This window comes from Cherax quadricarinatus, chromosome 68 (genome assembly GCF_038502225.1).
Source record: "Cherax quadricarinatus isolate ZL_2023a chromosome 68, ASM3850222v1, whole genome shotgun sequence".
Lineage (NCBI taxonomy): Eukaryota > Metazoa > Arthropoda > Malacostraca > Decapoda > Parastacidae > Cherax > Cherax quadricarinatus.
Genome location: NC_091359.1, coordinates 19,550,952 through 19,566,337, shown reverse-complemented (window position 1 = coordinate 19,566,337; position 15,386 = coordinate 19,550,952). Strand labels below are relative to the sequence as shown.

Sequence of the window (15,386 nt, the reverse complement as noted above, 5' to 3'; positions counted from 1 at the left end):
AGGATGTGACCCACACCAGTCCACTAACACCCAGGATGTGACCCACACCAGTCCACTAACACCCAGGATGTGACCCACACCAGTCCACTAACACCCAGGATGTGACCCACACCAGTCCACTAACACCCAGGATGCGACCCACACCAGTCCACTAACACCCAGGATGTGACCCACACCAGTCCACTAACACCCAGGATGTGACCCACACCAGTCCACTAACACCCAGGATGTGACCCACACCAGTCCACTAACACCCAGGATGCGACCCACACCAGTCCACTAACACCCAGGAGGATGTGACCCACACCAGTCCACTAACACCCAGGATGTGACCCACACCAGTCCACTAACATCCAGGATGCCTAACACCCACACCAGTCCACTAACACCCAGGATGACCCAGGATGTGACCCACCAGTCCACTAACACCCAGGATGACCCACACCAGTCCACTAACACCCAGGATGTGACCCACACCAGTCCACTAACACCCAGGATGTGACCCACACCAGTCCACTAACACCAGTCCACTAACACCCAGGATGCGACCCAGGATGTGACCCACACCAGTCCACTAACACCCAGGATGTGACCCACACCAGTCCACTAACACCCAGGATGTGACCCACACCAGTCCACTAACACCCAGGATGTGACCCACACCAGTCCACTAACACCCAGGTACTTATTATACTGACGGTGAACATGGACAGCAGGTGTAAGGAAATAATTTCAATGTTTCTACCGTCGCCGAGAATCGAACCCGGACATTGCGAAGTAAAGCGAGCGCTTTAGCCACCAGGCCACGCCACACTGTTACTTATGAATAAATAAGTTTATTTAGGTACAAGTACACATAAATACAGTTACATAAATTATCATATATAGCAGTATATGTGTACATTACCCAGGATGACCCAAAAAAGTCAAAGTGACTTATTTCCATTGGAGTTCTTGTATATTTTTATCTCAGCGTACATTACGTCTTTTATTGATATTAAATATTAAAATGATCTGCATGATTTTATACTGATATATGAAATGTGACATTTTTAAGAGAGATTGAAGTGTTGAGTGAAGTAGCGGAGATGTTAACAAACAGTGGTAGTGGACACAACACTACACATTATACTGCTATATTTAACACTCTCTACACCTCTATATGATGTTGGTCTCAGTTTTAAGGTGGTCTCTGGTTGAAGGAGCTTGGAAGGTCAGTTTTCACTCACCGTTAATGATATTATTTGATGAATACATTAAAAAAATGTTTTATTACGATGTTGATCAAGATGATTCTGTGTGAGAGACAATCAATACTAATGTTTCTAAATTAATAAATCTTTTAAGGCAGAAAAATTGATGTCATTGAGGGGCTTTTGATGCCAGGAATTGTAACTATCCTCCATTTCCTCGGATCGAACCTGACTGCCCTCCAGTTCCTTAAGCACTGCAGGACATTTTGGGTTTAGCGCTTCTCCATATTTATAATAATTAAATACTGCGATAAATAATTACGAATAACATTAAAAGAAGCCACATTACCATCGCTGCTACTCTATACTGCTACAGTGAAGAGGCAGGGCCAGGAGCTGTGACTCGACCCCTGCAACCAAAACTAGGCGAGTACATCCTGCTACAGTACAATATATATATATATATATATATATATATATATATATATATATATATATATATATATATATATATATATACACTGCTATAGTACAATATATATATATATATATATATATATATATATATATATATATATATATATATATATATATAAATACACTGCTACAGTACAATATATATATATATATATATATATATATATATATATATATATATATATATATATATATATATATATATATATATATATATATATACTGCTACAGTACAATATATATGTATATACTGCTACAGTACTGTTATTATAGCAGGCTTTCAGCAGCAACAGCCTGGTTGACCAAGCAAGCACTAGACAACCCTGGCCCATGGCCAGGCTCCGAGAAAGAAAATCCCCAAAAAGAAAATACATTTTATCATCATTCAACACTTTCACCTCATACATAATAACTGTCTTTGTAGAAGCGCTCAGATATGACAGTTTAGACAGTCACTCCAAACTGTCAATATCCCAAACATCTCCTTTAAAGTGCAGGTATTGTACTTCCCATTTCCAGGACTCGGGGCCAGCTAACCGGTTTCCCTAAATTTTACCCTTCACAAAATATTACCCTGCTCACTCCAACAGCTCGTCAGGTTCCAAAAACCATTTGTCTCCATTCAAACTTTCTCTATAAGTATTACAATGCTGAGTTTACAGAATTTGGTTATTGTGTGGTTTACATGTAGTAAAATAATAATTACAGAGTGTAGCACTAGAACGCCTAGCATGGCTAGGCATTTCGGGCACGCTTTCTGGAAATCCAAGCCCCTCGCCCACAAAACCTCCTTTACCCCCTCCCTCCAACGTTTTCTAGGACGACCCCTACTCCGCCTTCCTTTCCCTACAGATTTATACGCTTTCCAAGTCATTCTACTTTGACCCATTCTCTCTAAATGACCAAACCACCTCAACAACCCCTCTTTAGCCCTCTGACTAATACTTTTAGTAACTCCACACCTCCTGCTAATTTCCACACTCCGAATTCTCATTGCCCTTAGAATGGACATCTCCACTGCCTTCAGCTGCCTCCTCGCTGCATTTACAACCCAAGCTTCACACCCACATAGGAGTGTTGGTACCACTATACTTTCGTACATTCCCTTCTTTGCCGCCATGGATAATGTTTTTTTGCCTCCACAGATGCTTAAATGCACCACTCGCCTTTTTTCCTTCATTTCTATGGTTAACCTCATCCTTCATAAACCCATCTGCTGACAAGTCAACTCCTAAATATCTGAAAACATTTACTTCTTCCATACTCCCTTTCTCTAATGTGATAATGTGATGTCCAATTTTTCTTTATCTAAATCGTTTGATACCCTCATTACCTTACTCTTATCTATGTTCACTTTCAGATTTCTATCTTTATACATCCTCTCAAACTCGTCCGATAACCTTTGCAACTTTAGAAGCTCCCATAAGCACAGTATCATCAGCAAGAAAGTAACTGTGTCAATTCCCATTTTGTATTTGATTCCCCATAATTTAATCCCACCCCTCTCCCCAACACCCTAGCATTTACTTCTTTTCCAACCCCCATCTATAAATATATTAAACCATGGTGACATTACACATCCTTGTCTAAGACCTACTATCCCAGGAAGTAATCTCCCTCTCTCTTACACACCCTAACCTGAGCCTCACTAACCTCATAAAAATTCTTTACAGTATTTAGTAACTGACTACCTATTCTATACACTTGCAACATCTGCCACATTGCTCCCTTATCCACTCTATCATATGCCTTTTCTGAATCCATCACTGCAATGAAAACTTCCCTTCCTTTTTCTAAATACTTTTCACATATATACTTCAATGTAAACACTTGATCTACACATCCCCTACCCACTCTAAAGCCTCCTTGCTCATCTGTTCTTGCAATAATAGCCCTACCATACACTTTACTTGGTATACTCAGTAAACTTTTTTCTTTATTAGCGCACTGGCCAATTCCCACCAAGGCAGGGTGGTCCAAAAAAGAAAAACTTTCACCATCATTCACTCCATCACTGTCTTGCCAGAAGGGTGCTTTACACTACAGTTCTTAAACTGCAACATTAATACCCCTCCTTCAGAGTGCAGGCACTGTACTTCCCATCTCCAGGACTCAAGTCCGGCCTGCCGGTTTCCCTGAATACCTTCATAAATTTTACCTTGCTCACACTCCAACAGCACGTCAAGTATTAAAAACCATTTGTCTCCATTCACTCCTATCAAACACACTCACGCATGCCCGCTGGAAGTCCAAGCCCCTCGCACACAAAACTTTTACCCCCTCCCTCAACCTTTCCTAGGCCGACCCCTACCCCGCCTTCCTTCCACTACAGACTGATACACTCTTGAAGTCATTCTGTTTCATCCTATTCTCTCTACATGTCCGAACCACCTCAACAACCCTCCCTCAGCCCTCTGGACAACAGTTTTGGCAATCCCGCATCTCCTCCTAACTTCCAAACTACGAATTCTCTGCATTATATTCACACCACACATTGCCCTCAGACATGACATCTCCACGGCCTCCAACCTTCTCCTCGCTGCAACATTCATCACCCATGCTTCACACCCATATAAGAGCGTTGGTAAAACTATACCCTCATACATTCCCTTCTTTGCCTCCAAGGACAAAGTTCTTTGTCTCCACAGACTCCTAAGTGCACTGCTCACCCTTTTCCTCTCATCAATTCTATGATTCACCTAAAATCTGGAATTCATTACCTGTAAATATAAAAGAAACACTACCTGTTTATAAATTCAAGTCTCTTCTCAAAGATCACTTACTCACCCAAAACCAAATAAATACTGAATAACTGAACCTTATAAATTGTATATCTTAAATGTTTCTCACAATTATATCACATAAATGTTAAACCTAAAACCCAATCTAACCTTATTATTTTTTAAATACACTACCTAACAGAATCACTACCTAACTGAATGCAACCATATGACCTGTCTTTGTAATACTCACTTGTGCTTTATAGTAATCTGTTTACATTAATGTTTTATGACTGATTTCATCATTGCTTAGTTAATCTTAAGTTAATTTTAAGCCAGCCCGTAATGCTATGCATAGTATAAGTGGCTTTGGCATGCTGCTCTTATCTGTATTTTTTTGTACCTCTGTGTGTGTGCTCAAATTGGAAATAAATAAATAAATAAATAAATAAAAAATCTTTCATAGACCCATCCGCTGACACGTCCACTCCCAAATATCTGAATACATTCACCTCCTCCATACTCTCTCCCTCCAATCTGATATCCAATCTTTCATCACCTAATCTTTTTGTTATCCTCATAACCTTACTCTTTCCTGTATTATCTTTTAATTTTCTTCTTTTACATACCCTACGAAATTCATCCACCAACCTCTGCAGCTTCTCTTCAGAATCTCCCAAGAGCACAGTGTCATCAGCAAAGAGCAACTGTGACAACTCCCACTTTGTGTGTGATTCTTTATCTTTTAACTGAGTAAACTTATTCCCCTATAATTTTTACAATCTCTTTTCTCCTCCTTCCTTTTATATAAAGGAACTATACACGCTCTCTGCCGATCCCTAGGTACCTTCCCCTCTTTCATACATTTATTAAACAAAAATACCAACCACTCCAACACAAGACACAGATCTCTTTTTGATATACCTTGTGTCCATATCACACTGTGTAAAAACTCTATGCACATAAAGGGCCCCAAAATATGGAATTCATTACAAGAAGATATTAAAGTAACCCAGTCTGGAAATCAATTTAAGACTCTTCTCAAAAGCCACTTAATCACCCTAGACTAAATGCTAAATACTCAATACAGTACACACACACTCACTTGTGTACTCCCACATCATAACTTCAACGATCACTTTGAACCTTTTATCCATTGTTGACAGGAATATAATTGAATCATTGTTTTCACAAGAAGCAGTTTTGAATATATGAATATATCTTTTGTCTTATACAAATTTTGATTCACTTATAATTAATAATCTACTGTACAACTATGATATAATCCTTAGTGTTAAGTAGTGTGTAAGCCAATAATGTTAAGTTGGCCCATAATGGCTGGGAATAATAGAGGCTCTCTTTGCATTGCAACCCACTATTGTAAATACAGAATCTCAATGTACTGTTTGCAAAGACATAAAATAAATAAATAAAAAAAATAAATATCATCCCCTGCTTTTAACATTTCTGTCATGATCCCGTCAGTTCCAGCTGCTTTACCCCCTTTATTCTACATAATACCTCGCGCATCTCCCCCACATTTGCATCCTGCTTCTCTTCACTCTTAAAAGATGTTATACCTCCCTGGCCAATGCATGAAATTACCGCCTCCCTTTCTTCGTCTACATTTAAAAGTTCCTCAAAATATTCCCACCATCTACCCAATACCTCCAGTTCCCTATCAACTGACTCCCCTACTCTGTTTTTAACTAACAAATCCAGTTGTTCCCTAGGCTTTCTCAACTTGTTTATCTCACTCCAAAATTTTTCTTATTTTCATCAAAATTTCTTGACAGTGCCTCTCCCACTATCATCTCTCCTTTTGCACTCTCACCGCTGTCTTCACCTTTCTTTTACTCTCCATTTATGTACTTGGCTCTTCGTATAACACTTCTGCTTTGTAAATACCTCTCATAAGCTACCTTTTCTCTTTTATCACACCCTTTACTTCATCATACCACCAATCACTTCTGTTTCCTCCTGCACCCACCCTCCTATAGCCACAAACTTCTGCCCCACATTCTAATATTGCATTTTTAAAACTATCCCAACCTTCTTCAACCCCCCCTCCCCCCACTATTCATACTTGCACTAGTCCACCTTTCTGCCAATAGTTGTTTGTATCTCACTCTAACTTCCTTCTCCCTTAGTTTAAACACTTTAACCTTTCTTTTACTTGCTGTTGCCAATTTCCTTTTGTCCCATTTACCTCTTACTCTAACTGTAGCTATAACTAAATAATGATCCGATATATCCATTGCCCCTCTGTGAACATGTACATCCTGTAGCCTACCCATCAACCTTTTATCCACCATTACATAATCTAACAAACTACTTTCAGCAGACCCTTGGGATGCATAATTTTGTCTTATATTGTACAGATTTCTTACACAACGCCTCACCCAAAGAGACAGTATTTACGTACAATCAGCAAGAAGCGATTGGAAACTATGAAAAAAGCCACAGAAGGCAGCTGGCTGCCACCGCCACCACTGTGGCTGCTGCTGCCACCAACACCACTGTGGCTGCTGCCGCCACCAACACCACTGTGGCCACAGTGATCATGTCTTCACCTAAATATACATCCGTCTTGACCACACCTGTGGTTACATGTGTGACAACCTCACCACTAATTGTAGATAAACACAAGCTAGGTGTGGGGTTATGGATTGGGAAGATACTAGAGTGGGAGAGTAAATGGCGGATGCTTTCTGCCACTGCCGGTGTTGCCATCACTTGCCATATTCTGGCCTCTTTTATTCATTCTAGCATTATTTTGTCATGCCTCCTGAGAGGCTGGAATGGATTAATTGCATTTTAATTAATTAAATGAGGAAAATTGACTCGGCATATGAACAACTCAGGATACAAATAAGGTCACGGAACAGATTAAATTCATAAGCCGAGGTTCCACTGTATATCTTTCCTATTAAGTACAGTATTGTTTGTTAAGTGCTAAACCCTTATGGGTCATTCAGCACAAGACACAGTAGAGGCTCAATCCTCCGTCTGCTGAGCGCCAAACAGACGTGCTTAATTGTACTTGCCTACCCCTCTTAGGTACAGTATACTTAGTTGCTTTGAATATTAGGTTATGTATTTAAGCAAAGAACATAAGAAAGAAGGAACACTGCAACAGGCCTACTGACCCATGCGAAGCAGGTTCATGCCACCCCCCTGGCCTATAGCAATGACCACCTAGTCGGGTCACTTCCGCTTAAGGAAGGAGCACAGCACCAGACCTGGTAGCCCTAGCTAGTCAGGTCGAACTCACACTCACCCACACCCACTCGTGTATTTATCCAACCTATTTTTAAAACTACACAAGGTCTTAGTTTCTATGACGGTCCTCGGGAGTTTGTTCCACTCATCCACAACTCTATTACGAAACCAGTGCTTTCCTATGTCCTTCCTGAATCTGAACTTTTCAAACTTGAAACCATTGCTGCGAGAACTGTGTTGGTAGGATAATTTTCAGCACGCTATTTACATCCTCTTCATTTATTCCTGTTTTCCATTTATACACCTCAATCATATCCCCCCTAATTCTACGCCTTTCTAGAGAGTGCAGATTCAGGACCCTCAGTCTATCCTCATAGGGAAGATTTTGGATACATGGGATCAACTTTGTCATCCTCCTCTGTACATTTTCCAGTGCATTTATATCCATTCTGTAATATGGTGACCAGAACTGTGCAGCATAATCTAAATGAGGCCTAACCAAGGATATATAGAGTTGAAGAACAACCTGAGGACTTCTATTATTTATACTTCTTTATATGAAGCCAAGGAAAATATTTTTATTTGTTAATTGAAGCTTTGAAACCCGCAGGCTGTGAACCCTCACATCCCACTGATCAAGTTTCGGAAAGGAGGATTAACAGAATTTGGTAAGTGGAATTGGTCACTATACAGTTTTATTAAGTTTATTGAGGTACAGGTTCACATAAGTGAGTGGTGGTGAAAGTGTTCAATGATGATGGAATTTTTTTTTATTCTTTCTTTTTGGGTCACCCTACTTTGGTGGGAAATGGCCTACACTGTTTAAAAAAAAAAAAAGTTCACATAAGTACAATTATCATACATAGTTTAACATGCATATGTGTAAATTACCAGGATAACCCCAAAAAAAGTCAGTGACTTGTTTCCATTGAGTCCTTGTATTACAGTATCTTAATATGCAATATGATCACAGTAAACAGGTGATTTCAGAATATGCAAAACAACCACTGTGAAAGAATAGAGAAATTCCAAGCGCTTTCGTGACTACTCACATTATCAAGGAACAATAAAAATAATGCATCAAAAGAAGGCATATAAAGGGTCTAGACCACACCTCACTATCACATCCCACAACAAAGCAACACCTGACGTGCGACTCATAAGAAAGGGAACACTGCAGTAGGCCCGCTGGCCCAACTAGACAGGTCCTTCACACAACCCACGAACAAACTATTCTACCCAAGAATTAAGAATTTAATAATACATTGGACAAATAATAAATTTTAATACATATTCTTAATTCTTGGGTAGAATAGTTTGTTTGTGGGTTGTGTGAAGGACCTGTCTAGTTGGGCCAGTGGGCCTACTGCAGTGTTCTCTTTCTTATGAGTCGCGCATCAGGTGTTGCTTTGTTGTGGGATGTGATAGTGAGGTGTTATCTAGACCCTTTATATGCCTTCCTTTGATGCATTACTTTTATTGTTCCTTGATAATGTGAGTAGTCACGAAAGTGCTTGGAATTTCTTTATTCTTTCACAGTGGTTGTTTTGCAATATCTTAATACATGTATGTGGAAAAATAGACACAAATGCAGTATAATATGATCCTTGATTGACTATGTTTTGCCCATAGTGGGCTTTATCAAGTCAGGTCTGTCTGTGACTTGATAAAGCCTACTGTATGGACAAAATTAGTCAATAAAGGATTGCATTATACTGCATTCGTGTCATATTTTTGTGTTGATATTTTATACCATTTACATACAGACCGATAGTGCAAACGTCCCATATCATGAAAATCTTTGAAAGGGTTCTAAGAAGCAAGATCACCACCCATCTAGATACCCATCCGTTACACAACCCAGGGCAGCATGGGTTTAGAGCAGGTCGCTCTGTCTGTCCCAACTACTGGATTACTACAACAAGGTCCTGGATGCTCTAGAAGACAAACAAAATGCAGATGTAATATACACAGACTTTGCAAAAGCCTTTGACAGATGTGACCATGGTGTAATAGCGCACAAAATGTGAAATAAAGGAATAACAGGAAAAGTTGGTACGTAGATGGATCTATAATTTCCTAACAAATAGAACACAGAGTAATAGTTAACAGAGTGAAGTCTGAGGCAGCTACAGTGAAAACCTCTGTTCCACAAGGCACAGTACTCACTCCCATCTTGTTCCTCATCCTCATATCGGACATGGACAGGGATATAAGCCACAGCACCGTGTCTTCCTTTGCAGATGACACTCGAATTTGCATGATAGTGTCCTCCATTGCAGACACTGCAAGGCTCCAGGCGAACATCAACCAGATCTTTAAATGGGCTGCAGAAAACAATATGAAGTTCAGTGATGAGAAATTTCAATTACAATGGACCCTCGGTTATCGGCCGTAATCCATTGCAGAAGGTCGGCCGAAAACCGAAATAATATTTCTGATAAGAATTAATGTAAATACAATTACTGTAATGCGTTCCAGACACCCAACAGTATTCACAAAAAATAGTTTTTGTAAAGATAAATTATAGTTTTACATACACAAAACAATGAGAACTAAATAAAATAAATACATGAACAGTTAAATCACTATTACATACTTTTATTGAAGACTCTTGTTGACTTATGGAAGATAGGGAGGAGGAGAGAGGGAGGATTTATTGTTTGGAAGGGGAATCCCCCTCCATAAGGACTTCAGGTATCAAGTCCCTCTCTGGAGTTACTTCTCTTCTTTGTCTTTTACTGCTACTAGAACCAGCTTGAGAGTCACTGGACCCCTGTCACACAAAAAGTCTGTCCAGAGAGGTCTGTTTCTGGGTTCTCTTTAAGATTTCCCTGAAGTGGGACAAGGTTTTCTCACTGAACATGTTGCAGATATGGCTTGTTTCAGCTTGATCAGGGTTATATTTCTCCATAAACTGACCATGAACTGCTGTACTCCAAATTAATGCACTATGGTATCAGAGGCCACTCCCTCAACTACCTAAAGTCATACCTTAGTAACAGAACTCAATATGTGTATGCAAATGATGCAAACTCTTCCACCCAACCAATCACAGTAGGAGTCCCACAAGGAAGCGTCCTTGGACCACTCCTCTTTCTCATCTACATCGATGATCTACCGAATGCATCACAGCTACTCAAACCCATATTATTTACAGATGACACTACATATGTCTTTTCCCACCCAAACACAGTCATACTAGCAAACACAGTCAATGGTGAATAACAGAAAATATCTGCCTGGATGATGACTAACAAACTTACCCTGAACACTGATAAAATCTATTTCATTCAGTTTGGAAATAAAGCTGCAAATGATCCAATTAACATAACGCTAAATGGATCATCAGTCACAAGACTCACAGAGGGAAAATTTCTAGGTATCCACCTTGACAGTAGCCTTAAGTTCCGGACACACATACAACAAATCACCAAGAAAATCTCCAAGACTGTAGGCATACTATCAAAGATAAGGTACTATGTTCCACAATCAGCTCTCCTGGCACTGTACCATTCACTCATATACCCTTATCTTACATATGGAATTTATGCATGGGGATCAACAACATCCAATCACCTAAAACCCCTAATAACCCAGCAAAAGGCAGCAGTAAGAATAACAAATTCCCACTCCCGCCAGTATACTCCACCAATTTTCAAAAGTCTGAATCTGCTCGCCATTAAGAACATCCATACTTATTCATGTGCCTACTACATACACAGAACAATACATGCAAATATAAACCCTCCACTCAAACTTCTCACCAACCTAAACAGGACACACGACCACAACACAAGACATAGATCTCTTTTTGATATACATCGTGTCCATATCACACTGTGTAAAAACTCTATGCACATAAAGGGCCCCAAAATATGGAATTCATTACCAGAAGATATTAAAGTAACCCAGTCTGAAAATCAATTTAAGACTTCTCAAAAGCCACTTAATCACCCTAGATTAAATGCTAAATACTCACTTACTCACCTATGTACTCCCACATCATAACTGAAACAATCACTTTGAACCTTTTATCCATTGTTGACAGGAATATAATTGAATCATTTTTTCACAAAAAGCATTTTTGAATAAAAATATATCTTTGTATTATACAAATTTTGATTCATTTATAATTACAACTGTACAACTATGAAATAATTACTATCCTACTGTACAACTATGATATACTCCTTAGTGTTAAGTAGACTGTAAGCCAATAATGTTAAGTTGGCCCATAATGCCTAGGCATAATAGAGGCCTCTTTGCATTGCAACCCACTATTGTAAATACAAAATCTCAATGTACTGTTTGCAAAGACAAAATAAATATATAAAAGCTTGCACCCTACTCCACATTGCACAAATCTCCTTAATCTCTGAAGAAAGCACCTCCTTCCCTCCCTCTTCCTCCTCTGAAGCAAGTTCCTCAGCTGTGGTCTGTTGCTGTTCCAGATGAAGCTCTTGCAGCTCTTCAGTGGTTAGCTCTTCCCTGTGGTCCTCCACCAACTCTTCCACATCCTTGCCACTAACCTCCAACCCCATGGACTTCCCCAAAGACACAATAGATTCCACAACAGGCATAGGGTCCTCAGGGTCATCCCCAAACCCTTCAAAATCCCTCTCTTGGACACAATCTGGCCACAATTTTCTCCAAGCAGAGTTCAAAGTCCTGGAAGTCACTCCCTGCCAAGCCTTACCTATAAGGCTTATGCAATGGAGGATACTGAAGTGATTCCTTCAGAATTCTCTTAGGGTCAAATGAGTATCCGAGGTCACTTCAAAGCACCTTTGAAACACTGCTTTGAAGTTGAAGTTTTTTTAAGTTAGAAATGACCTGCTGGTCCATGGGCTGGATGAGAGGAGTCGTGTTAGGAGGCAAGAACTTCACTGTCATAAAACGAAGTCCCTAAACAATTGGTCTTCCAAATCTGGAGGATGAGCAGGAGCATTGTCCAGCACCAGGAGGCACTTGAATGGCAATTTACGTTCCAGGAAGTATTTTTTCACACTTGGGCCAAACATATCATTAAACCACTCTTTGAAAATGTGTCTTGTGACCCATGCCTTATTATTAGCTTTCCACATCACACACAATCTATTCTTCACAACATTGTTTTTCTTGAACACTCGGGGATTTTTAGGGTGATTCACCAGTAAAGGCTTCACTTTGAAATCTCCACTAGCATTAGCACAGAACAAAAGAGTAAGCCTGTCTTTCATAGGCTTGTGTCCTGGTAGTGCCTTTTCCTCCTTCATAATGTAGGTCCTCCTTGGCATTTTCTTTCAAAAGAGACCTGTTTCATCACAATTGAACACTTGTTGGGGAGGAATCCTAGAGCCTCTACGTACCCCTTGAATTCCTGCACGAATTTTTCAGCAGCACATTTGTCAGAACTTGTAGCCTAGCCATGCCTTACCACACTGTGTATGCCACTATGCTTCTTAAATCTCTCAAACCAGCCTTTGCTGGCCCTAAATTCACTAACAGCAGCACTTGTTCCAGGCATTTTCTTTACAAGATCCGCATGCAACTGCCTTGCCTTCTCACAAATAAGTGACTCCACAACACTATCTCCCACTAATTGTTTTTCGGTGATCCACATAAACAGTAACTTCTCCATATCTTCCATTATTGGTGACCTTTGTTTCGTTAGCACATTTACTCCTTTTGCAACATTATCTTCCTTGATTTCTACTTTCTTTGCCACGATAGAAGTGATTGTTGATTTGTTTTTCCCATACATCCTGGCAAGTTCCAGCACCCGCACACCACTCATATTTTTCAGTAACTTCTTTCTTAAATTCCATAGTGTTTCTCACTTTCTTTACCAAAGGAACTATAGTAGGAGCTTTCTTTGGGGCCATGGTTACTTATTTCGCCGTTGCGCTTAATAACCACAAAAACAATGGATTATAGCGAAATGTTTGGATGAATGATCAGAAGCTTCCTCACTTGCCCAGACACACAGCCAGACTGACGCGTGAGCGGCTGGTGGCAACGGCAGGTTGATGCAACCCATATGGCCAATAACCGGAAGTTGAAAAACCAGCCAATAACCAAGTTGGCCGATAAGCGGAACAGCCAATAACCGAGGGTCCACTGTACTCCGATGTGGAAAACATGAGGAAATTAAAACTTCATTGGAGTATAAAACAAATTTCAACCACACAATAGAGCGAAAAACTAATGTCAAAGGCTTAGGAGTGATCATGTCAGAGGATCTCGCCTTCCAGGACCATAACATTGTATCAGTTGCATCCGCTAGTAAAATGACAGGATGGATAATGAGAACCTTGAAAACTAGGGATGCCAAGCCCATGATGACACTCTTCAGGTTGCTTGTTCTGTCTAGGCTGCAATATTGCTGCACACTAACAGCACCTTTCAAGGCAGGTGAAATTACTGACTTTGAAAATGTAAAGAGAACCTTCACTGCATGCATAACTGCAATAAAACACCTCAATTACTAGGAATGCTTGATCTTCCTCAACCTGTACTCCCTAGAATGCAGGCAGGAGAGATACATTATATACACTTGGAAAATCCTAGAGGGATTAGTACCAAACTTGCACACGAAAATCACTCCCTATGAAAGCAAAAGACTCTGCAGATGATGCAACATCCCCCCAATGAAAAGCAGGGGTGCCACTAGCACGATAAGAGACAACACCATTAGTGTCAGGGGCCCAAGACTGTTCAACTGCCTCCCAGCATACATCAGGGGGATTACCAATAGACCCCTGGCTGTCTTCAAGCAGGCACCGGACAGGCACCTAAAGTCAGTATCTGACCAGCCAGGCTGTGGTTCGTCTGTTGGATTGCATGCGGCCAGCAGTAACAGCCTGGTTGATCAGGCCCTGATCGACCATGAGGCCTGGTCACAGACCAGGCCGCTGGGGCATTGACCCCTGGAACTCTCTCCAGGTATACTCCAGGAATACCAGGGACTAGATGTTGTGGTGATGACAGTTCTGTGATGCTCTGCCCTGCTCTACACCTACCACCAGTTCTGCAACCTGCACAGGATTGGCTTTTGGCTCTGAGTAATGTGTGGTCCTCTCATTTGTTTAGAGGATAATAATATTACTATGTAAATGGAATAATCCTTTAATTGTATTTTCTTGTCAGTTCGTGGTTCACCTCGACCTCTAGCTGCTACTGGCCCTGTTACCGCAGGATCCACCTCACCTACCCGTTCTTCAGTTGTGCTAGAAGAGTGGCAGGTGCCACAAAAATATCGTAGAGAGCGAATTACCGATGAAGAAATAGAGTATATAAATGTAAGTTACGTTTATTTTTGAGCCAGTAAATCTATTCTGTGGTGATTTCATTTAATAAGGTGATGATAATCTGGGTATTTTCTGAAAAAGAACAAAAAGGCACAATACCATGACTGGAACAGTATGCAAATAACGTGCATATAGGAGAGAGGAGCTTACCACGACGTTTCGGTCCAACTTAGATCATTTACAAAGCCATACAGCATGTGACTTTGTAAATGGTCTAAGTTGGACTGAAACATTGTCATAAGCTCCTCTCTTCTATGTGCAGGTTGTGTATGGGTACTGTCTATATCCCTTCCTAATTATAAAATGTGATTTCACAAGCTTGTCTCTTTCATTTCAGAGAGGCGGCCCCGCATAATAGAGATGAAAGTTTGTTTATAATATTTTTTCTGTATATACTGATTGCAGTTGTAATGTTAAGTATTGCCTTGTTATCCTTTTATCCTAAGAGTATTGAAATAAATTAATGTATGCTCTCTTGTGTG

General features: G+C 40.2%; 1 protein-coding gene across 1 annotated transcript; it reads left to right on the top strand.

The window, feature by feature from the left end:
• The first annotated feature begins 1,055 nt into the window (after positions 1-1,055).
• Positions 1,056-15,377, top strand: LOC128697673 (alpha-ketoglutarate dehydrogenase component 4). The gene is made up of 4 exons (XM_053789498.2): positions 1,056-1,213; positions 8,223-8,280; positions 14,744-14,895; positions 15,242-15,377. The coding sequence occupies exons 1-4, from the start codon at positions 1,163-1,165 to the stop codon at positions 15,257-15,259; spliced, it is 279 nt and encodes a 92-aa protein (XP_053645473.2). The 5' UTR covers positions 1,056-1,162; the 3' UTR covers positions 15,260-15,377.
• The last annotated feature ends 9 nt before the right edge of the window (positions 15,378-15,386 follow it).

What these genes read in the sequence shown, in the direction of transcription:
- LOC128697673 (XM_053789498.2), top strand. Translation starts at nt 1,163, where the DNA reads ATGATGTTGGTCTCAGTTTTAAGGTGGTCTCTGGTTGAAGGAGCTTGG. An exon ending in TGGTTGAAGGAGCTTGGAAG is followed by an intron (nt 1,214 to 8,222) that starts GTCAGTTTTCAC and finishes TGAAACCCGCAG; the next exon opens with GCTGTGAACCCTCACATCCC. An exon ending in AGGAGGATTAACAGAATTTG is followed by an intron (nt 8,281 to 14,743) that starts GTAAGTGGAATT and finishes TTTTCTTGTCAG; the next exon opens with TTCGTGGTTCACCTCGACCT.